The following is a 24,019-nucleotide window of genomic DNA, read 5'->3' on the forward strand; positions in this document are numbered from 1 at the left end:
TAAAGGTCACATGTTCCATGTGATTTATTTTCTGGAATGAATTTCAGGTTAGCAAAATTGTGAAAAAGTTCTATTCTTAGAGCAGCAAGCTAATAATTAAAAACCATGGTACAGTTTGAAACCACTGATAACAGGATTACTGCTGATTCAACAAACTAATCTGCTACAGTGCCATGTAAAACTCTGGTATTAAATTGCATCACCAACAGATATCATATAATGAATGAAGTACTTGTTTTAATCTGTCTGTCAATTACAAGCTTGTAATTTCAAGCAGAATCAGAGCCTCAGATTGTAGCTTTGTTCTTCAGGATGCTGTGGCAGCAAAACAACTCAGAGCCAGGCTGCTCTGTCCTCTGTCAGCAGAGGCTTCTTGTCATCCTTGCTGCTCCACCAGGCAGAAAGAGCAGGTAAAGCATCTCGTGCCTATTTTTAGAGTTGTAAATGAAGACGCAGACCCATTTTATTATTCTGGTCCCATATCAGTTTAGCCAATCCAGATCATCCTCATCATCATCATCATCACCAAACAGAGGGGCAGGTGGTGGACGCCCCTTCAAGCTCTGGACACAAAAGAGAGAGATGAAAACATGAATGCTGACCAACAACGCTGTTTTGATGGATTTAGTTAATACAGAATAGAACTGAATCTTTTAATGTGACACTAAAACATCAGTGACTGACTTAACATTGAGACAAAATACAAGCAGAGAGCTGGGTTGAGAGATGAGCCAGTTGATGAATCAAATCTGAGAGCTTTGACTGAACTCTACAGATCCATCCTCACCATCTCATCCTCCTCCTCCTCCTCACTGGGGGCTGCGGGGGGTTTCACAGGAGTTGTGATCTGGAAAAATGGCTCCTTTCCATTTTCCTCACCAATTCCCCCAGTCAGACTGAGAGAATAGCAGAAAAAGAGAGCAGAAAAAGAGGTTGTGGGGTAGGTGGGGATGAGCACACAGTAAAGAAAGAGGAAAGGGAAAGGGGGATGAAGCAAGCAAGAAACAACAGTTCAGACACACAGACAGTTTGCAGGAATACATGTGTACATTAGTAGAGATGGGGGGCACACATATGTTAGAACTGTGGTCAAGTTAAATTAAATCTAGTTGATGAAACTGAAGTTATATTGTCCTTCAAGACTGCATCTGACTGTGTGACCAAGTCCAAGTCCTGGAGGGCAGACCTTGTTCAGATCAAATATTTATCAGACTTTGCTGACAGCCACCAGGGTTTGCCAAGGATAATCTGTTATATTATGGACTATGGACTGTGGATTATGGATTATGAACTCATTATGGACTTCAGGAAGCACGGACAAGACCACACCCCCCTCCTCATTAATGGAGAATGTATGGAATCTGTCACCACCTTCAGGTTCCTGGGTACCAACATCTCAGCCGATCTCTCCTGGACTCACAACACCAAGGCCCTAGTGAAGAAGGCTCAGCAGCGGCTGCACTTCCTGCGCGTGCTCAGGAAAAACAATCTGGACAAGAAGCTGCTGCTGGCCTTCTATCACCCCTCTGTGGAGAGTGTACTGACATACTGCCTGGGTGTGTGGTACACAGGCTCCACAGCTGAGGACAGGAAGGCTGTGCAGAGGGTCATCAACACCGCCCAAAAAATCATTGGCTGCTCCCTGCCCTCCCTGGATGACATATCCAGATCCTGCTGCCTCAGGAAAACCAGGGCCATCACAGGAGAGCCCTCAGACCCCGCCCACCACCTGTTTGACCTGCTGCCCTCTGGACAGTGCTTCAGGTCAATCAAGTCTCACACAACCAGACTCACCAACAGCTTCTTCCCCTGGGCCATTCGGACCATAAACAAACACTGACCACCCCCCACCCGCTCCCCTCACCCCACCAACACCACACCTCACACACACACACATGCACACACAGAGCCATCCACCATCCATCCACCTTGCACCCTAAAGTGTCCTAGACTCTCTTGCACTATCGTGTGCTGTTGCGTGTATGTAAATTTGATTTAAAAGTAAACATTAGTGTAAATTTTTGTAATTCTTGTATTTTTGTATCACTTGTATTATTTGTGTATATTTGTATTTCTTATTGTATTTAATTTCTTCTATAGTGCACTGTCTGTCTTTGTGGAGCACCCACAATTTCACTGTACTTAACTGTACAGTGACAATAAAGCCTATTCTATTCTATTCTATTCTATATCATTCAAGCCATGACTCACTGTGTGCCCTCTCCTGGGCTGTTCTGAAGTGCAGTCGGGGGCGGAGGTGGGTTGGCTGGGGGTCCAAAAGCTTTCTGAGAAGCAGCATTCATTTCTCCTACATGGTCTCCCTTGTCCAAGCTCTCCCCACCCACTTCACTGCTCATGGCAGCATTTCTTTCTAACACTGTTTCCTGTTCATCCTCAGGTGGTGAACTCTCATCAGGTCCATCATCTGGATCTGTAGGGTTTTTGGGAACAGAGTGCTCTCCAGGCTCCTGCTGTACCTCAGATTCTGCTGCTGCTGTCCCATGTGGTTCCTGCTCAGTGGATAAAACTGGATGGTGATGAGTGGCCTGAGATAACTCTGCTTGGCTTTGTGTCTTTAACTCAGTTACTGTCTCAGTCTCATTCTCCACTGATACTTCCTGATTTATCTGGGCCTCACTGACTTGGTGAGAATCCAGTTCAGCCACAGGTTCTTCCTCCTCCTTTTCTTCCTCTTGGACTTGTCTCTCTCCATTCACCTGTACATTCTGATGAGGTCTCTCCTCTCTTTGTTTCACATCATCACTCTCTTTTTCTTCCTGCTCCTCTGCTTCCTCTTTCTTCTTAGAAAGGGAGGGAGATCTGTCTGTGCCACTGAGCAGCTGCAGAGTTACATTCTTGGGAAAAGAAATATACATATGATTGAATAACTCACCAAAACATGCTTGGTACTGCTGTTTTGTGGTGCAAAATCGAATATCAGCCAATGCCACATAATGGCTGGTTAGGAATTTCTGTGTATAAAGCTCTTATCTTACCTTAATAGTAGTGACTATCACCCCCAGCACAGCCTGGCCAGTGTACAATTCACTGAGGTCAAACTCCCCTCGCAAAGAATGAAACACTCCGTTCATCACACGCTTCACCTGCAGGTACACACAGCCGGCCTCACTTTCATTGCTCAGAAATAATGAGACATGCATGCATTGATCTTTAACTTCTACATAAATTAGCAATCAAATTTCATTTGTGGGCTATAATAGGCAGCATCTGTCATGTAATAACATGAATAATAAAAAAAACAGAAATCAATTCATAATGATAATATAATAACTGAAAAATATCTGTGATTTATTGTTGAAATGTTTGAATAACAAACATACTTGTGTCCTACATTGTGTCCTACTTCTAGCTGGGCACACAATTTCACTGCAGTCTACTGAAATCTAGTGATTTAGTGTATATCAACATATCAGTACAGCAGCATCTATAAAAAATCATATCATAATCATTTTATTTATATAGCAATTTACGCAACAGAGTTACTAAGTGTTGTAGTTGCCATTTTATAATGGTACTTCCAAAAACAAAGGACTGTGATTTAAAAATCCAAATTTATGTGTGGATCTTACCAAGATCAAGATCATCAAGATGTTTACGTTTGCAACATGAGGATATTTAAGTATTAACTATTTCTTTACCAGATTGTCAGCAGCTATATAAGTTCAGTCTATAGCACTAAGGTGGTATTTAACAGCAAATGTTTATGGCTCATTGTATAGCAGACAAACTGATGCAGTATTACACATGGAAGACACAAACATCTGCTTCTGGAAGTATATTTGAGCTGCTGTGTTTATGTTTTGACACTCTGTGTCCCACATAACAATAGATTTCCTCTGACAGAAACTATCCACAGGATTCCCAGTCAGTGTGTCGTGATAGGCAGTGGAAATGCTAATGTGACTGGCCATGTTTTTCCTAAACTCTATCAGGTGGCCACAAAAATACCACTGACCAGTGTGCTGACTAATCTGAGCAATGTTCCACAAAAAGAAGCCCTCTATGTTCCTTCTTTGACTTGACAGTGACAAAGTTATAGTTTTGATATGAATGATGGAAAACTAGAGGGGATAATAGGGCTGCACATTATTTCCTTGTCTCATTTGTGTGTTAGTGTCTGTGTGTGTTCAAGTATGACTCCTCACCTCTGCTGCAGTGTCTCCTGAACTCCTCTGCTCTGTTAGTTTCTTCTCCAGTTCAGCCACTCTTCTTTCAAGCTTCTCCCTTACAGCTGCTCCTTGCTGCTCCAGGGTTGTGTACTTAAAGAGAAGTAGTAGTGTGTGTGAATGTGTGTATGGAGGGAGTGTTTCATATGAAACGAATGTGATATCTTAAAAAGTTGCTGTAATAGTGATCATTTAATCTAATTGAAGCCATAGGCTGTCTGATGACTAGTCATCAATCTTACTTTTTCCTGAAGAGCCTGCAGCTCTTCTGTCTGACCGTGGTGCTGTAGCAAACTCTGCTCCTCTGAATCTCTTGACTGCTTCAGAACCATCAACTGTTGAAAGTGAGAGAGGCAAAAAATAAGGCATTCACACATCATATATTCACACTTCCATCACACTATATAACCAACTTTGACCAAAAAAATGTATAAACTATATTCATTTAAGCTTATGTAATAAACATAAAACACTGATGGCATATTGCACTGCCTGCTCTGTGTTATGACATATGACCTCCTCCAACATTAAAAGATTAAAGTAAAGCTATTCTTGCTTTTAAAAAAATACATTATTATTAAATTGAGCACTCCAACTTCATAAGGTTGTTGGACTCACAAGAGACAGAGTTAAAAAAGAAGGACCAAAATCAATGCAGTGAATGCCAAGACATGACGACTTCTAGTCCCTTATATGGGCCAAGTTCTTCCCATTATGAAACCCTGATGATTTCATCAGAATTATGTTATTACAGTGACAGAAATGTGTCAAATTGGAGTTCCTATTCAAGTCAATCACCAATGAGACAAACTCTCAGATTAAATTGCATGGCCTTGTGTGTGTGTTTGTGTTTTATCGTGACTAGCTTGTCTACTTTTTCCTGTAGCTGCTTCAGCTTGTCCTCCAGAGCATCTCTCTGCTCTGTTAGTTCAGCCAGCTCTCTCCTGTGTTGCTCTTTAGCAGAGGCCAACATCTGTTCACACTTCCCCTTCCAGCCCTCCGCAAGCTCTGCCTGCAGCTGAGACAACTGCAACACATACAAGGTGCATGTCATTAGTGGTCTTAGGTAATGCAAGGTTAACACTGTAGCCAATTGAGATGAACACTTCAATAAAACATATTTTATTAACTGATCCAGAGGATATTTAAGGAGGTTCAGAGAGGACTAATTGCAAGTTATTAAACTTTCATACTATTATTATCATTCATGTTCCTGCAGTATATTCTTGACTGAACAGCCCTTTCATTGGATGCAACCTGTTCAGATGCAGCACTATCAGTACTGGTCCGGGCTTTGTGAAGTTGAGCTCTGAGGTTGTCCAGCTCTTGATGGCTACTCTTGCGGAGTTCTTCCACCTCCTCGTCCCAATGCTGGCGCTCTGCCTGCCACTTCTTCTTCCTTTCCAAAAGCATCTTAAAGGAAAGGGAACTAACTGTTTGTCTGAATTTGCAAGACAAATATTTTGAATGTTTTTAGAATTTTTTGCAAATTTATGAAAAATCAAAAACTGATATCTTTCATTTATCAAGTATCCAGACCCTTAATTCAGTGCTTTGTAGAAGCCTCTGTGGCAGCAGTTATAGCTTTGAGTCTTCTTGGAGAGGTCTTTAAATGCTTCACAAACCAGGATTTGGGAAGTTTATCCCATTCTTCTTAACAGATTTTCTCAAGCTCTGTCAGATTGGATGGAAAGCATCTGTGAACTGCCATCTTTGGGCCCTCTATGGTCTGTGGGGTTTAGGTCTGGCGCTGGGCCAAATCAAGGGCAGTCTCGCTTGTAGCAAAGAGAATTTTGTAAATATTCGGCTGGGAAACCATCAGGACCTGGACACTGACTGCACTGAGGAGGCACCGAGGCCCTTCTCGCCCTGCTACTCATGTTGGCTGGATGGCCAAAGATTCTAAACTTCTTCCATTGCACAATTATTGAGGCCACTGTTTATGAACACTCATAGCTTTAGAAATGGTTGCTGTGATCTAAGCCTAACCATAATTTTAGGAGGAGGTCCTTGTATTTGGCATAATTTAAACTGACATTCAGTGTGAACTGTGGGATCATTGTCGTGCTGACACATAAGTGAGTGCCTTATGTCCAAATACTTATACAATTTGCCAATGGTGAATTCCAGTCAAGTTCTAGAGTGCCACAGCAAATGGTCTGAATGCTTTTTTAAACAGGAGATATCAGTTTCTGATTATTTTATAAATTAGCAAAAATGTATTTTAAAAAATTGACAATATGGGTTATTTATTATAGACTGATGGGCAAAAATTGCATTTAATTTACAATTAAATCTACAACACAATAAAGTGCAAAAAGTGAAAGGGTCTGAATACTTGAAGCAATTATAAAGCAATTATATTATCCTTGTTTCCATGGTGACTTCTGTGTGCTGTGATATGTAGGACATACTCTTAGCAGAGAACAAATTCTGTCCCATTTCACTGTCAGAGGAACAAAAACATGAGGTTTACTTACTCGTTCTAAGCCTTCTTTATCAGTCTTCAGGTCCTGCAGTTCCTCCTCCATGTTGTTGACTCTCAGCTCCATCTCTTTGCGTCTTTGCTTCTCTGAGCGATACTGGGCTTGTGCCCTCTCTGCTGTCTCCTTTAGCTCTGAAACACATAACTGCTTTGTTAGACCAGTGTTTCTTTATTATTCCTTTGATGTTGGGCTAAAACGACCTGAGTCCACTTGCATGTCACAACCTTTATTTTCAGCAGTTCTTTTACATTTTATGCTCCAAGGTCCTGTTCTTTGTACATGGAGTTACCTTGACATCACTGTTGATGATTTTACACAAATAAGGATTTTTCAGTTTTTCCAAGTTTATCTGGAGTTTCTACGAAATCAATATGTTCTTAAGCATGTTAAAATGCAGGGTTATTCACACAACATATTCATGTGGTATTTAGATAATGAAAAAAGAAATTTAAAGGTGAACCACATACCTGAATTCATTTTCAGATTCAAATGACTTCCTTCATTAGAGGCACCAACAGAAAAATGTTGTATGAGTGATAATTATAGTTTTGATGGTCAACCTTTGTTGAGGATGACATTAACCAAAATTGAAGGGGACATGTTCCTTCATTGCCATGAACACACACCTGCTGCTGGAAATACAATACTCAATAGAACACCAAAATGCATTTCCTCCTGTTTAAGTAACCTTTGCTAAAAATTAAAGTGACCAGCTGTTAAAAATGAAACTACGGAGACCCGTTTTTAAAGATTTACATTTTCAGTTATTTATCAGTTGGTTGAAAATTAAAAAAATGAGTGTGCCCATATACACTCCTGTTACCAGTTTAGTATGTTAGTTTGTTTACTGAAGCCTTTTTAGAAAGGTGTAAATACAACTTTATGGTTGTAATTTGAGCTGCTGTTTGTATTACACTTTACTGAGAGATGTTTCAAATACTTTGTGCACCCCATTTATCACGGAGAGTACACATAATATTAGATTGCGGCACAATCTAAAGCCTGCAAAATGGCAAGTTGAACACCTCTCTGAAACAGTTTAAGTAAAGACAGACACAAATTACTGGAAACAAGTGACAAAATATGCTTTGAAACTTTCAATTTTATGATCAATAAAATTTTGCAATTTTCTAAATCGATTAAAACTACATCAACACAAACCTTCCACCTGTGTCTCCAGGGCAGCAATGGATTGGCAGTGGTTCTCACTGTCCTGCAGCACTGAGTTCAGTTTACTCTGCAGCTCCACAGTCTTCTGCTGGTGAGCTGAGGCTTCTAACTGCAGCTGAGACAGTCGGGCCGCAGACGAAGCCAAGTCCTCCGTCAGACGAACCTGATAGACATAGGAGGACAGCAGGGAGAGTGAGAGGAGGAGATACCAGTGGCTGTCTAAATTAAAGCCCAGGACACAAACAGACAGAGAATCAAAACAGTGACAGCCAGGATGACTGACTACTCATGCTAATGGTGTGAGGAGCATGACCCTGTGGAAATAAAACAGAGAGTGATGAGTGATGAAAAGGAACCAGATATGAAAAATAAGAGGAAAAGTTAGTTAAAATGTCAACCAAGTGTGATATAAAAAAGGATTATTCCAGTGACAGCAATTAGATCTGGGTCAAAAAGTAGTTCCACGTGATTCTTTGCCGTTTTGTGTGTGCCATGTTTGGAAGTGGGCAGTAATTAGGACAAACCAGATCATGAGATCAGTTATTTAGTCCCACACATGCATCCAAAGTGAATTTGAGATCATTTGCAGAGATTCTCTAAACTTACTGGCATTCACACGAAGTGTCCTGTGAATTGTTTGATGAGGCTGGTGTTTATTGTGTAACAGACTTATGTTGTCCTCCATCTAAACAGACAGATCTTTCCTCCTGACTTTAAACTTCTTTACTTTCAGTGACAAATTCTGCATCAAACTTACAGAGCAGCTCCATTTGATTTGCTTGCTTAAAAATAGATCGTGCCTCAGTGAGCTTCCTGATTTGAAAATGAACGTTTTGAGTGCTTACACTATTTCTCATTTTGCAGATACTTTTTGACCCCAGCCTGGTAGGAGTACACAGAGAAAATGGGCTCACCTGGCCAGAGCCCAGGTCCTGAGGCAGTGCATGCTGAGAAGAGAGAGCAGTAAATGCTAGATTTTCCTCAAAGAAGCACAGCAGTACAAGTTACCAAGCCAGAAGCAAGAGTGTAGCATGTAGCATCGGGTATGTGACCGAAAATAGACAGAGAATCCTTAAGAAAATACCTACCAACCTCCACTGGTAGTGGTAAATATAAAATGTATTACAGTATGTTTGCTTGGGGGTGCTCTTTACTTACTAATTCAAATTTACAGCTAATTTGTTTTTTTTTTAAATCAATAAAAGAACTCTCCAGTTTATTTCATTAAATCATAATCAGTAAAACTGAAGATTAATCCTGCTGTTTTCACCAGGATGGAACAAAATGTGAAAGAGAAGTTTAAAACTTGTGATGGAGGCATATAAAATACATACTGTTTTATTCTGAGGGGCCTTTTTTATTCCTTTCACTCTGTTTGCTCACTCTTTGCTTTCTCTCTTGCTTTCTTCCCTTCATCTCTAACCTCTACCCATCAAGCCCTCTGTTTGGATTAGTACACATTGGCCCAGTCAGCCTTCAAAGATTCCAGGCAGAGGGACAAAGGTCCCAGGGGGGCAAGGATGAAAGCCAATGAACTAACGATATTTGCATTCATCCTGATGGTCTGGAGGTCTGGGGGCTGTTCAAGGTGGGTCATGGTGCAGCCTCCAGCCAGCACCTGCTCCCGGTACAAAATGGTAAATAAATAAAAAAAATAGCAGCAGTTCTGTGGTTGGGGACACCTTGTTGATGAGAGAGGCCAGAGGAGAATGGCCACTCTGGTTCAGGTTCTGCTCCAGTCAGCCAGGAACAGAAACCTGAGGCTGCAGTGGACACAGGCTGGGAGACTGGAAAAACATAGCCTGGTCTGATGGATCTGGATTTCTGCTGAGGCAGCAGCATGGATCCATGGAACCAACCTGCCTTGTGTTTACAGTTCTGGCTGCCGGTGGTGGTGTAATGATATGTGGAATGTTTTCTTGAATCACTTTGGGTCCTTTGGGTCCTGGTTTGAATGTCACAGCCTATCTGAGTATTGTTGCTGACCATGTTCATCCCTTTATGGCCGCAGTTCACCATCTTCTAATGGCTACTTCCAGCAGGATAATGCTCCCTGTCACAAAAGTCATCTCAAACTGCTTTCATGAACATGACAGTGAGTTCAGTGAACTTCAGTGACCTCTCCAGTCTCCACCTTTGGGATGTGGTAGAACAGGAGACTGGCAGCATGGATGTGCAGCTGACAAATCTGCAGAAATAATCTGAGTGTAATGTGATGCAATCATGTTGACATGGAGCAGAATCTCAAAAGAAAGTGTCCAACATCTGGTGGAATCCATGCCATGAAGAACTGAGGCTGTTTTTAAGAATAAAGGGAGGCCCTGCTCAGTATTAGTAGGGTGTCCCTGATAAAGTGTACAGTGAGTGTGTGTGTCACTGTATATGTTTTGTATTGTGTTCTTTGTCAGTGCTTGCAGACAGACACTGCATGTCACCACTAAAAACTTAAAGCTTTAGATAATTTTACAGCTGTAAGATAAACATGTCAGTGCTCCACTGGTGGACAAACTAAGCAAACTCTAAACTACCTTAAACTTCTTTTGCCACTTGTCATCTGACATATATGTTAATATGGAAATCTTTGTTCTAAACTGCAACTGGCCTTTAATCCTGGTCCCATCAATATATCAGTTTGGCTCTACTTAAATACTGGATGACAGTTGTGACATGCATATTCTCCCATGATATGTGAAAACCACTTCTACAGTCTGAAGGTATATTCACAGTACCCTGGTATATGTGATCATTCAGGTCCATTAAAACTGCTAACCTCTGACAAACAGTGTCGTCTGCCAGCATTGCATGAGAATAACATCAGGCTTGTTAAACTGTGAACACACAGTCAACAATCTTAATTATTAGCTTTCAGCACTAAAGCCAAACACTCACCTTGTCCTGCTCAGCCTGTAGCAGTCTGGCCTGGTTCTGTTCACTGGATGATTTAAGGGAGTCATTCCTCTGCTCCAGCAGCAGGTTACTTTGCTCCATGTACCTGGACAACCACAGCACTACCACATTACATCCACCTTCAACACATTTAGACTGAAAACGTTCCTCATACTTCCTCAAGCTATAAGAGTCAGTTTGGTCTGTTGTCAGTGTTATGATCAAATAACTGTATGAATCTGTGCAGGAGATATTAATAAATGAAATCCTGCCGACCACTCAGCCATCATTTTTTAAATAGTAATGTGTAAGATCAGATAATGACCCATACAAAACATTTTAGGTACATAAAGTACACAAATATGTGTACATTGTTCTTAATCCATTAACTTCAGCTTCACCCTGCAGCAGGATAGGACTACAAAAGATTTTTCAATAGAAAAATGCCTGTTTGAAAGAAAAACACATCTCACAGATAAAATAAGTCATTTTGGAATTTGAGCCTTTTATCCTTAACCATTTTAAACAAAACAAAATAATAACAGTATTTCTTTTCAATTTCTTTTCCGAGTGACGACGAAGATGCTATGGTCTTCTGTCGGCCATTATTGTGACTATTTTTTGACTCACCTCTGGTTCTGGTTGATGAGCTCCCCAATCTTACGGTTTTGTTCCTCAATGCGAGAACTTTTCTCAAAGACTTCCTTCTTTAAACATTCATTTTCCTAAAAAAAAAAAAATAGGAGTTTTCAGAACACTGTTTGATTCCTTACGACAGTATCCCAGTACACCAAAAGATGCAGTAAGACCATCAACATTTGTGTTATAAAAAGAGCTGAGGAAACAACATGGGTAAGAGAGCCTCCAAATACACAAGACACAGTGCCACTCAGGTGTACCTGCATGATTCTTTGGATGTTGTGCATGATCATGGAGGTTTCCATCGACATACTAGACACACCCATGGAAAGGCTTCCCTGCCTTTGAAGGTCATCTACCTGTTAAAGTTAAATCAGATGAGAACCACGAGTATGTCCTTTCTGTTAAAGGAACTTAATGAACATAGTCTTGTTAATTCAACTTATACCTTTGAAGCCAGCTGATCCACTTTATCGGCTACTTTCCCAACAGCTAACCGTATTTCTGTATTGTGTTGTCGTGCCTCAGTCATCAAGAATGAAGTCACATCACTGGAGCCTGGAGAAAACACCACAATAATCATTATAACAGGGTTTGTGTTGCAATATTTATACCACTTATATCAAACACAAAACTCTCTTGTAGCTGTGTAATATTATTAACTGCTGGGGCTGCTGTCTCTGCAGACCTGCATCAAGAAATGTCACAGAAGTGTCAAGTGACAAGTCAACTGAAGTGGATGCTCTTACCCATGTATGGGACAGTTTGCGCAGGGTAGACCTGGCCAACAGGCTGCAGCTGAGAAGGAGCCAGAGAGGTCTGTGTGTAGGAGTAAGGCTATATAACAACATAATGCACTGATATTAGCATTTGTTTTTCTTGTATTATGTACTTGCTGATGATACATTGGTAAAAAAATTTAGTGAAATCTCACCTGAAAGGCATGGCTGCTGCCTGGCAGCCCAGGCTGTGCAGTAGTAGTGGTCATAACAGGAAGTAAGGTAGAAGGTGGAGCACTGTGAGGATGGAGATGTACTGCAGGAAGAGAATTTAACAGATTCATTTTAAGGAATTTTCCCAAAGAAACTGGTGAGTAAGAAATTGGTGTCCTTTGTAATCCTGAGCTGCAGTTAGAATGCAGATATGAAGAGGCAGAAGAAGCTGACCGTGTGCTGAAGCTGGAGTAGCAGTGGTGATCTGCACTGGAGATGAAGCTATAGGCCGATCCTTCACTCTGCTACCAGCGGTGTCCTGGAGATTAACACATAGTGCCAGAAGCTCAGTGATGACTCCAGATGTGGCAGCACTGCAGCACTTTTATATCGTCTTTGCAAGTTGGGTGATTTGGTCAAAAATCAGTGCCTCAGAGGTTGACATATCCTCACGAAAGAGGCCAAGATATTCTGACTTTCAGCCACTTTAGTAACAGTGAAGCTTCAAAGGCACTAGATCCTACACTTCACATAATGTAATTTTTAAAAAAAGTCTTTCTTTGGACTCTCCCTGTTTCATACGTGACCACATCTTTCAAACTCAAAATGCCTAGTTTGGCACGCAAGCCTCCTAATTTTCAAATCCAAGTATAGATTGCTTTGCAAGGTCACCCAACCAATTTTCTTAGACTTGACAAAGCTCCTCCACAGAAGACATAATACAACTGTTTTCCCTACAATTTGTAAACTGACTTTGACATGTAAAACCTGTCAGAAGAGGATACCAAATTTCTGCACATGCTAAAGCACATACTTCAATTTTTGGATACTGCTGTCAGCAAAAATTAAGGAAATAAAAAAGTTCTAAAAATGGCAGAAAAGTTGTATCTTGCTCTACTAAACATACTTTTTCACAAAATACATTTTGACATGTCATGGTAAGAAAAGAAAATAACTCTAAAGTAATACACTGAATGAAGCAGAACAGAACAGCTTCAGTTTCAGGGTCCTGGTATTGTAAATGCTGGGTTCACTGTGTTTTTTCTACAATTTCTACAATTGAAAGTCAAAATGTCTGCTGAGAAAAAGTTCTATTAGTGCTTAATGGCTGTGCTGAAAGTATCAGACATTTAAAGTTAGAACTTCTACATGGTAACGATAACAACATCTCACAGGATTTAATGACAATAAGAAAAACACAGAATATTTACAGCCTTTTCTTTTAACATCTACAGATAGAAAACCTCTTTCACAAGTTTCCCACCTCAAGCTCAGAGTCACTGGATTCAGGCTGGCTGGCCACTCCTGCTAGAAAAGGCAACATGGGCTGGCCCATCTTTGCCATGCGAGAGATCAGCTTGGCTTTAGTGACATCTGGATTCTGAAGTTTGAAAAGAAAATAATAAACAACACAGCTGAAAAATAACTGAATACAATTATCAAGAAAATGCTTGATTAAGAGGAAAAAACAGAGAGGGTGATTACTGCTAGCTGTTCACTGAGAGAGTTTGACTTTGCACGAAGTGGCGGCTCCCTGGAAAAAGGATAGGTCAGAGACAAATCCAGTTACAGAACAATAGATTGATAAAGGATAATACTGTTAGCCATTTCCTGAGTCTTAAATCTTACCCTGGTCTGCCTGAACCTGGGACAGCCGTCTGTACTGCTGGCTCATGGGTCAGATTCTCCACAATGGGGCCCGGGGAGGGAGCAGGGGAGGGAGCAGCAGAGTCTCTGGAGCTGGCACTGGCCCGATCAGAGCCACTGTCCTTGGAAAACTTCACCTAAGCGCAAAGGAAGCACAGTAAGTTTCAATGCACATCTCATCACCATTACAAGAAAGTACTTAAGAGGCTGTGTAAAATGTTGCAGCATAATTAGGTATTCACGTGACTTTAGAATGATCAGGTATAGTGCATTCAGAAAGTCTTCAGACCCTGACTCAGACTTTTTACACATTTTATTATGTTGAGACCTAACGCTAAAATCACTGAAATTATTTTTTTCTCTCATTCAAAACCCCAGAATGACAAAGCAAAAACAGAAGTTTAGAGTTTTGGGGTAATTTATTTAAAAAGGTGGTCCCCATCCAACCTGACGGAGGTAGAGAGGATCTGCAGAGAAGAATGGCAGAAAATCCCTAATTCAGAAGAAGAATCAGGGATGTAACTGCTGACAGAGACACTTCAACAAAGTGCTGAGTAAAGGGTCTGAATACTTATGTTAATGTGATATTTGTAGTATTATTTTCCTTCTTGATAAGCCTGCAAAAATTACTAATTTCTAAAATCCTGGTTTTAACATTATGGGGTACTCAATGTAGATTGATGAGGGGAAAAATTATTTAAATGATTTTAACATAAGACTGCAACATAATGTGGAAAAAAATGAAGGGGTCTGAACACGTTCTAAACAACTTCTACTTTCTAAATGCAGTGTATGTCAGACAAGGTACACTACAAGAGCAGATGATGGAGGGAAGATAAAAACTGTTCAGTGGATGTTACCCGCCGAAGTTCTGCTTCAAAAATAAGAGTGCTGTTAGCTGGGACACAGTTGGGGACTCCCTTGGATCCATAAGCTAGGTTGGGTGGGATGATGACGAGGCGGCGGCCTGCTTTCTTCATCCCTATCATCCCCTCCTCCCAGCCCTGCTTACACAGAGAAGGACAGGCAGAGGGATTATGAGACAATAACATGATGATGATTAACATGATTCAGTCACAGTTTATGGTTATTTGAGGGCAGCTTAGTTAACTTAGTTAACCAGTGTTACCCTGTTATTAATTATCTTGAGAAGTGAATAGGCTAGAGATGCATTAGGAAAGTAAATATAAATGTGGCCAATGGTGACAGTAATGGAATAAAATGAAATATTTAATTAAGTGCCATTTTTACTCTTTTTTTCAACTTACTCATTTAAACAAGCCACACAGTTTGCTTCTGTGCAAGCCAGACTGTCATGACTTCAGTATAAGTTAAAGTCCAGAAGAACTAATCCACTTTCAAATGGGAGCTCTGCTTCATAAAATTAACTGAGGATACTGAGGCAAAAATTGAGCACTGAAGTGATGAAAAAAAAAAAAAGATTATTTTCATATTTTTTGTTCTTTTCAATTCTTCTACTTTAAAAAAAAAATAAAAATGTATATTATATATATGTATACCATAAACACATGACTAAAACTGCAGCACAGGTTACCATGGTGATACAGAAAAACCTGAGTTAAGACAGACCACTAATCTCACCTTGTGATACAAGGGCAGAATGATAGATCAATGTATGGTTAATATCCTAACATCAGAGTATAGTGTGGGACTCAGGATGTCATTATATTCTATTCTATCTACTGTAGCTAGAATGTTTTTAAATGATGTGTTAGTCTGAACTGAAGTTATCTTACACAGTATCTGGACAGCTTGTTGTTTAGCGAGATTACCAATCCTCATATTAACATTATGAATGATTTCTCAGATTGCTCTTGCTTGTCCTCTGAATACAGCATCATAATAGTCTTGATATTATCAATACAGTATTTAGAAATATTGCAATGTTTGATGTCAGCATCACTCAGTCCTAATGAAACATGTGCACCACTTGAGAGATCATGTTTTGATGAGGATCAATGAACATTTTGATGGTAGTTTTTTGTTGTTGTTTGTTTGTTTTTTAATCATTTTAGTTATTTATTCATTTATTAATTGAAAATATTTTGATATACAAACATCATGCATTGTCCCTAAAATGTATTAATCCAAGTATAAAAACAGGGTACCGTTACATAAAAAGATGCCAACAGACAAAATCAAGTATAGTAAGGAAAAGTAGCAGAAGAAAATATTAGTCAACAAGTATATTTAAAAAGTTATATTGTTTATTTAAAAACGTGTTTTTGTAGGGACTGAACTCAAGCTGCATTACTCACTGCACATGCATGTTTAGACTCACTTTGATCACTTTTCCAGCTCCAATTTTCAGCCGTAGTAACTTGTCTTTGTTCTGGTTGGAGTCAAACATCTGAAATAATATTTGAAATTCAATTTATTGTGCGCCACATCAAGAAAATTCACAGAAACTGGAGACAAAGTTATTACATTGATGAAATAATGGTGAAGTGTGTGACCTGGCCTATGGTGTGGTTCTGCAGGAGCCAGCCTGTGTACACCACCTCCAGAGAGTCTCCGTTCTCCACCTCTTGGCCCTCCCCGAGACTCAAGTCCTGAATCACCACAGCATCTAAGGAGGCGGCGCTATTCACTTTTGCCAGACATATCTGATGCACATCAAATGAAATAAGTTACCATCTGATAAGCAACATAACTCACTGTATTTGGTGAGACCTCAAATCCAATGTAGGTCAGACTGATGAGAGGTTTTGAAGATCAATCCTGATAGTTGTGGACCTTGCGCTATCAACACAAACAGCCTGTTTGCTTAGTTACTCACTCCGTTGGTCAAACAATAATCACAGTCTTGGTTGGAGGTTTCCTCTTGTGTCACTCACCTCTTTACAGAAGTCTGACAAGGCTTTCTCTGATTCAAACATCAGGGACCAGTTCTGCCTCTGGTCATCATAAAAAGTGCAGTAATTGTTTGGTTGTACCTGCAGGAGAGACAAAACATGTGGTCAGCTACACAGTAATGGCAAGACAGGGAACACCTGAGTTCACAATGAATCATTTTTTACCAGTAATCTACTAGTCAATGCAGCAACTTGCTCTAAGTTATACTCTCCAGGGGGAATCTGTGGTGTCATGACTTTTGATATATTGTTCATGTTGTGTTTAATACAGACTGATATTGAGTCTATTGTGTGACCCAGGCTTTGTAAATGTTTAACTAATCAATTTACATATTCCCAAAAATTTGGAAATTTGGCCAAACATTTTTTACATTCAATTAAGGTTTTATTTCATATTGTGATAACATCTTGCAGAGCTGGAAGTGAAATAAAATTGAGACTTGAAGCAATGGGAAGAAAAACTTCACAATGTTTATGATGAAGATGTTTGGGAAGAGGATATTTGTTCTTTATCTTTACAATACATACATACACATCCATCCATCCATCCATCACTGGGTTATGGGGGACTGACTGTGCTCCCCCTTTACAATATACAGGCTTTTTTTTATATATACAAAAGAGAATATTACATAGGCAAGACAGAGGACTTCATAGACTGAACGACTGAACACAACTGATTCTCGTAGATCCCTCTTGTGTATACTGACAGTTGAAACTTACATTTATAGTGACAAAAAAAAAGCTTGTGAACCCTTTGGAATGACCTGGTTGTCTGCATGAATTGGTCATAAAACATGATCTGATTTTCATTCAAGTCAAAGGTATGGACAAACAATGTGTTTAAACTAATTGCAGAAAACAATATAATCTTTTATGTTTTTAATAAATACAATTATTAAATATTTACAGAGCAAAAAAAGTGAGAAAACCTTGCATAAAATAAGTGACCTTTGATATCTGTGGATCAGACTTAACCAATATTTACAGAACAATTTCAGGAAATTCTGAAATCATGATGCTCCCTCCACTACACTTCACTGCACTTCACTGGTGGAAAGATGTATTTGTGACAGTATGCAGTGCACGTCCAACACCACTGTGTATTCCTCACACACAACTCAACATTACTTTCATCAGTCCACTAAAGATTCTCTCAGTAGTGCTGTGGAAGTGCTCTTCAGAAAACTTTGGGCAGTTTTTTTGTTGTTGTTAGAGCTACTTCCTCCATGGTGTTGTGTCATGGACACAATGTTCTGTGCAATTCAACAATTCTTGGGTCTTCATTTTTGCAAGGCATGATGCTTCTTGTAAACAGCAAACTCAAAATGTTTGAGTGTTTTTTTTTAATAATTCAAAGTAGCACTAACCCAATCCTATGATCTCGTATCATAGACTGGACTTCAGGTTTGCCAACTCCTGACTCTGATCAGTTTTTGTTGATGTAATTAGCTGCAGAGTTCACACACTTTTTCCATTCCACACTGTAAATGCTTGAATGATGTGTTTCAAATGGATGAGAACAACACAATGGTTTGTGTGTTTTTTGTAAAAATAGACTGTGTTTATTCATACTTGTAACTTAGATCTGACCACATTACAGGACAGATTCACATACAAATGCAGGTAATTCCAAATGGTTCACTTGTAATTTAAATTTTTGGGGTTATGTAGTGAGTTATGTTATGTCCTGGTTATGTACAGTACATTTACAAAGTTTTCACAAAATGAATTACAATATTCTCTGCACAGGGCTGCAAGATAACAAGATCTGAAAAAAGTGAAGGAGTCTGAATATGTTCTGAATGCATTCTCTGGCCAAAGAGACTACAGCAAAATATTTACAAAGATCTACTCTTTTTTTTTTTTAAGGCCAGAACCTAAAGAAAAAACCTTGGACTTGCTTGATATAAGCTGCTCTACTGTAACATCTTTTCTCAGCAAGAACATGCGTACTACAGGACCGAATCAAAAGAAGGAGGGACACATTGCACTGAAGGGCTCTTTACATTTCTTTGTAATACATACACAAGTGGTACTGCTTGTGCACAATTATAATTGAGAGATGCTGTAGACATGTATGTATATTAGGGATAGACCAATAATCGGCCTGGCTGATAATCGCTGATATTCGGCATTTTGATGCATATTGGCATCGGCCATTTTTTTTAATCCAACGGCCGATAAGAGATCAATTTAAAACTGGGTTATTTTGGCTCTGATGCAGCTGCACCTCTCTGTCTGCAGTCACTACGCTCCAGCATTGTCCCACCCACAGCACCATCTGATTGTTACACACAGAGCCACGGGTAACAACTCAGCAGTGAAAGCTGTGCATGCACAGTGCTCACACACACTGAACAACTCTGCTTTTTGCACCACAATCTGGTGCTACTCAGTTGGGACTACTAATTGATTTGAGACTCACATTTCTGTGCAAATTTTATTTAACTTTGTTTTATTGACTTTATAAAAATTCAGGAAGCTATTTATTTATTCAGTTAAAATTTCAGTTAACTTTATAATAGATGCTGCTGACCCTGGGAGCTCCTTGCACTTTTTGTTTTTGTTTGAACTTAAAACAAAGATAAGTGAAAGATAAAATAACATTTCAGTTATATTGAAATTTTGGAAAACTTTATTTACTGTAGAAAACTTTAGCTATTTATTTGTTTAAGTCTTCATTTTATAAGACATGCTGCTGAGCCTAGGAGCTCCCTGCATTTTTTGTTAGAATTTTAAAACAAAGATGTCTATTGTCTAAGATTAAAAAACCTTTAACATGTTGCAAATTTGAAAAGCTGCTTAATCAACATATGCTTAAAGGCATTTAAACAAAGTGTTGGAGTTTGTATTAATCAAAATTTTGACGCCAATATTTTCACTTTTACTGCAAATGAATATCGGCTCCAAATATCAGTTATCGGCCTCCTTCACTACTAATAATCGGTATCGGTATCAGCCCTGAAAAAACCATATCGGTCTATCACTAATGTATATGTCTTTTATAAGATCTTTCGTACATAATGCATCATCCATCCCTTTTTTTCTATCTCTAAGGTTTATGATGTTTGATATTCCCTTAGCATTATGTTCAGCATTGATGCTAAGCAAAAAAAAGTGGATGGAGTTTGCCCAGTTCTATAGATAGACAGATTTCATTGTAAGAGTTATCATTATGTAATCAAAATATGGAGCTTTGACAATTATCTATTTTTATTCAAAAATCTATGACTTTTCTCATTCTGTCTTTAAATAATGAATGAATAATTTAATGTAAAAATAACTGCACAAAGTTTGTTTTAAATTTTACTCTTTATTTTTCTATTTATTTATCTGTCTGCCTATAACATTCCATCTCAGAACTCATTACTCTCTTGCTTTTAATTTTGATGATGATATCATTTCAATTCATAGATGTGTGCTACCTTAAATTTGAAGTCTAGCACTCACCACGGAACCAGGCGCTCTGACTGGCCAGAAGCTCTGGCAGCCATCAGAGCTCTTGTTCTAGTATTAAATTTGAATCCATTTAAAATAGCTTTTAAATTAATTATCATATTAAATGATAGGAATTAAATAATAAATATGTCTGTGACACACTCAAGACTCCGTAGACTGATGCAACCTCAACAATATAATGACGTGTATACTATGTATGAAGGTGTAGAGTGTAATGCAATGGAGCCATCAGATATGTAGCATCACTCAAGCTTTGGCCTTTCCTCAGTTGGGAAGCATTATCAGACCTACAAATGTATTTCCAGACATTGTTACACTTCCCAACCATATGCAAGACCACCAGTGAAGCATAATATTCCCTTGATGCATCAGATTATCTCTTTGTCCAGATGTATTCAACATCCCATATATCTCTACTCACCGTAAAAACAAAGCCCATATGAATCTTGGCAGCAGTCACTTGTTTCTGTTGGCTCAAGTACAGAAGCAGCTTGTACTACAGAGGAGAAGAAGTGCATTATTCATAAAAATCAAAAGTCAAACCAGTAATCTCAAACAAGTGACCAGCTAACAAAGCTCCAACCTCTTTTGTTGTATGGTTGCCCAGTGCAGCTGCTCCCAGCTTTCCCTGCTTCATATACTGTCCATTAATACTGTGTAAGACAAAAATGGCAGAAAAAATCACTTGATTTGACCATAAGATGATTTTGTGGATGGTGACTTGATTTCTATCATGTTTTTGAGCTTTGTAGTGAAAGTTTCTTAATAAGGAGCGAATACTTGCAGCCCAGTTTTTTTACATTTAGAAAATGTAGGAGGAAAAAAGGCTGAAAAAAATCAGTAAGTATTAAAAAGTTTTTAATATATTAAAACAGGGTCCTCACTATCTGAAGGCTTGAACTGCTGTGGCAAATAACACCGCTGGAGCTCCAGGTGGTGGAGCTAGTTTCTGGCTGGCTGGTGCTGTGAACAGACAATAGACATCTTCAGTTACCATCCACAACATAGCAAAATCTTATCTCACTTTTGTCTCTGTTGTGATGGCCTTACCTGGATTGGAGCTCTTTCTGGGCTGTTTTGGTGCTGTGTACTGAAATGACTCGTTCCCCTGGCTGGCTTCCTGGTCTAGTCCAAACAGGGAGGCCAACTTGGCCCTGAAACAGATGTAAAGATCATGTAGATATGATTATGTTTGCCATGAAATTTATGATAATGTATGACCAGCTGGAGTTTGTTCCACTGCATGGTTACATTCATAGAGTAAAAATATCCTGGCCTCGTGATGAGAAATGTGAACTGAAGAAGAGGACATATTTAATTTTTGAGGTTTTGATATTAGATATGTCCTCTGACACAGGACTGATTAGCCATCTTCTTTTGGGGGATTTGAGCAGTTACTATAGCTGCCTGCCACACTTCAGCAACGCATAAAGCCACTTCATGTGCATTCTGCCTGAACATGAAGTGGCTTTATTCACTGAAAAACTCCTTAAAAAGTGTTGTTGTTTTGTTTGGGTTTTTTTTTTTTTTTGGTCAAATCATTGATTAAAAGGACAAGAATGAACTTTCATATTCATTATTTATGTCATCTACACTGATTTAAAAAGACAGAATTGAATAACAAGTGAACGTGTTGGCATTTTTGCTTGGAAAAACTTCAACATTCAATCAAATCTCAAATTATTGGCAACTCAGTTTCTGATGATTGATTAATAAACAACAATTGCTGTGCTCAAACAACTAGACCATTACATGTTGTAACATTATCACAACCACTACCTGAATCTTACAGGTGACAATCTCTTCTCTTTCAACAATTGGAATCAGACATGCAAGGCTAGACCAACATTTCTTACACGATTCTGTGGTTCCAAAACAAGACAAGCCTTGGAAAACTGTGCAGCTGCCTCATACTGACCCCTGGAACTCCTTCCACTGGTATTCATTGGTATCTCCCAGAAAGGACATGTTGAAAGCCTTGAGGCCCTCATCTCCGACAGTAAGGAACTGGGATGAGGGGGAGTTATCTGTTTGCATGTGCGAGTCAAAATCCTTCTAGCATACGTCCCAACGCTTCTGTCACGGGCCACCCCTGAACTCTCGACACCTGGTGCAGCCACACCATTGTGGTAGATTCAACAGCACAGCAGAGGAAACTGACGAGCTGAGGAGCTCCAACTTGGGCTGTGGGAGAAGCCTTCACCTTACCCCTCTAACAAGCAGCATGTGAGAGGAATTAGCTGCCAGAACACTCCTCCCTCCAGCCCAGGCCCTACACTGGCTGCTCAGTCCTCCAGCTCATTCACACTGTGCTGCTATCACACAATGGCCATGCAGTGCCAGAAAGCACAACTCTGCTGTCAGTCTGAGAATGTGGTAAAGCTGTAACTGAATGCTGCATAACTGAGAGGCATGGTATATTAATAACACATGAGAACAAAAGGTCACAGTTTGGATTTCTGCAACATATAATTTGTTTGTCAACATCAAGACAACCTCCATTTTAAGTGGCTTTCCATAACAAAATGCACATAAAAATAAAAATACATAAACTTCACATGGAAAAACGTGCATTATTTTAACCTATAGGATTTTTTTTATTCTTTATTCTTTATTCTCCTACATAAAGCAGTTGGCTAAATGGCTGAAATATGAACGTGATTCGTGAAACTACTCTGCAGACAACAGAGTCGGTGGACACATGAAATCATGTGATAACTCATCAGACCAGCAGTGGGACCAGAGCAGAGATACAGGCGACATGGTGTCAGTGGAACTGTATCTGATAGAAGCTCCATCAACCAGCTGCTTTTAGCTTGTTAAAGGTCGGTTACATTCTCCGTAAGACCAAAACACTTAGTAGCCGCTAACCTTTATGTCATACTCCTAGTATTAACACGGAGTTAGTCAACTCTTCCAGTTTTCCTGGAAAGTTCCGCTTTCTATCTGACAGGACACTGGGGGTCTGAGAGGACTTGGTCCATATAAAGCCTCATCTTTCTGGACTACTTTCCTTGGTTACATTACAGACACAACAAAATTATTTAACCACAATTTAAGCTCCAAATAGGAGCCTCATGATGAGAAATGTGAACTGAAGAGGACATATTTAATTTTTGAGGTTTTGAGTAATCTTCTAAAACGTATTACCCACCCACCACCAATCTGGCAACAATTAGCCAGAATTTAAATGAAATTTGGTCCATACACGAACACAGCTAGCCCTAGCTAAATGGTAGTTAGCTCACAGGCAAAGAGAATTAGTGAACAAAAACAAACGAACCCTCCTGATGGAGACAAGAAATCTGCGTCTTCATCGTCTCCGCCGAACATCATTTGACTTTGAAGCCTTTTCCTCTTTAAAAACACAAGAGTATAAATGAGTTAGCTATTTTTACATGACTAGTTTGTTGAACTGTGACTTCCCCTTCCTGTTTATGGAAGGATCAGCTGACTTTCCACCTGACCCGAATTTAATAATAGCTACCACGAGAGGGCGCCAAAGACCACTACTGGATATTTTAATTCAGACCCTGAGGGAGAAGGCAGCACAAGGCCATGATGATAAATTGAAAAGTGCTGCAAGTATGCACTCTGACTGTCAGGAGAAGCTGCCCTTCAGCTAACCCTGACCTTTGACCCTACAGAAGGGTTTAAGGGAAGGAGGAGAGAGTTTCTTAAACTGGAATTGATAATGAGCAGCATGAACAAAAAACTATTAAAACTAAAATCTA

The 24,019-nt window shown here is 39.5% G+C and overlaps 1 protein-coding gene across 5 annotated transcripts; it reads right to left on the minus strand.

Moving 5' to 3' along the window:
- Positions 1-23,737, minus strand: fkbp15b (FKBP prolyl isomerase family member 15b). Of its 5 annotated transcripts, none has more exons than XM_018669313.2 (30): positions 23,569-23,737; positions 21,336-21,439; positions 21,170-21,248; positions 20,869-20,938; positions 20,707-20,781; positions 16,806-16,904; positions 16,425-16,574; positions 16,250-16,318; positions 14,808-14,951; positions 13,930-14,084; positions 13,786-13,834; positions 13,565-13,681; positions 12,535-12,619; positions 12,303-12,403; positions 12,118-12,205; positions 11,817-11,926; positions 11,629-11,727; positions 11,360-11,454; positions 10,733-10,835; positions 8,758-8,790; positions 7,835-8,006; positions 6,668-6,804; positions 5,445-5,600; positions 5,062-5,214; positions 4,430-4,522; positions 4,167-4,280; positions 2,997-3,104; positions 2,212-2,855; positions 788-896; positions 1-563 (listed from the first exon to the last, which is right to left on the minus strand). In XM_018669313.2, the coding sequence occupies exons 1-30, from the start codon at positions 23,619-23,621 to the stop codon at positions 483-485; spliced, it is 3,645 nt and encodes a 1,214-aa protein (XP_018524829.1). In that variant the 5' UTR covers positions 23,622-23,737; the 3' UTR covers positions 1-482. The 5 variants fall into 5 exon arrangements, with proteins under 5 accessions (XP_018524829.1, XP_018524827.1, XP_018524831.1 ...); XM_018669311.2 differs by lacking the exon at positions 23,569-23,737 and adding an exon at positions 22,204-22,697; XM_018669315.2 differs by lacking the exon at positions 8,758-8,790.
- Between the last annotated feature and the right edge of the window lie 282 nt (positions 23,738-24,019).

The sequence above is a fragment of the Lates calcarifer genome, linkage group LG13, assembly GCF_001640805.2.
Source record: "Lates calcarifer isolate ASB-BC8 linkage group LG13, TLL_Latcal_v3, whole genome shotgun sequence".
NCBI classification, from domain to species: domain Eukaryota; kingdom Metazoa; phylum Chordata; class Actinopteri; family Centropomidae; genus Lates; species Lates calcarifer.

Bases quoted from the DNA above. Each gene is read 5' to 3' on its own strand.
- fkbp15b (XM_018669311.2), bottom strand. From the start codon at position 22,322: ATGCAAACAGATAACTCCCCCTCATCCCAGTTCCTTACTGTCGGAGAT. The intron at 13,682-13,785 runs GTAATCACCCTC...TTCAAACTTCAG, and splicing joins CTCTCAGTGAACAGCTAGCA to AATCCAGATGTCACTAAAGC. The intron at 2,856-2,996 runs GTAAGATAAGAG...TCTTTTCCCAAG, and splicing joins TGATAGTCACTACTATTAAG to AATGTAACTCTGCAGCTGCT.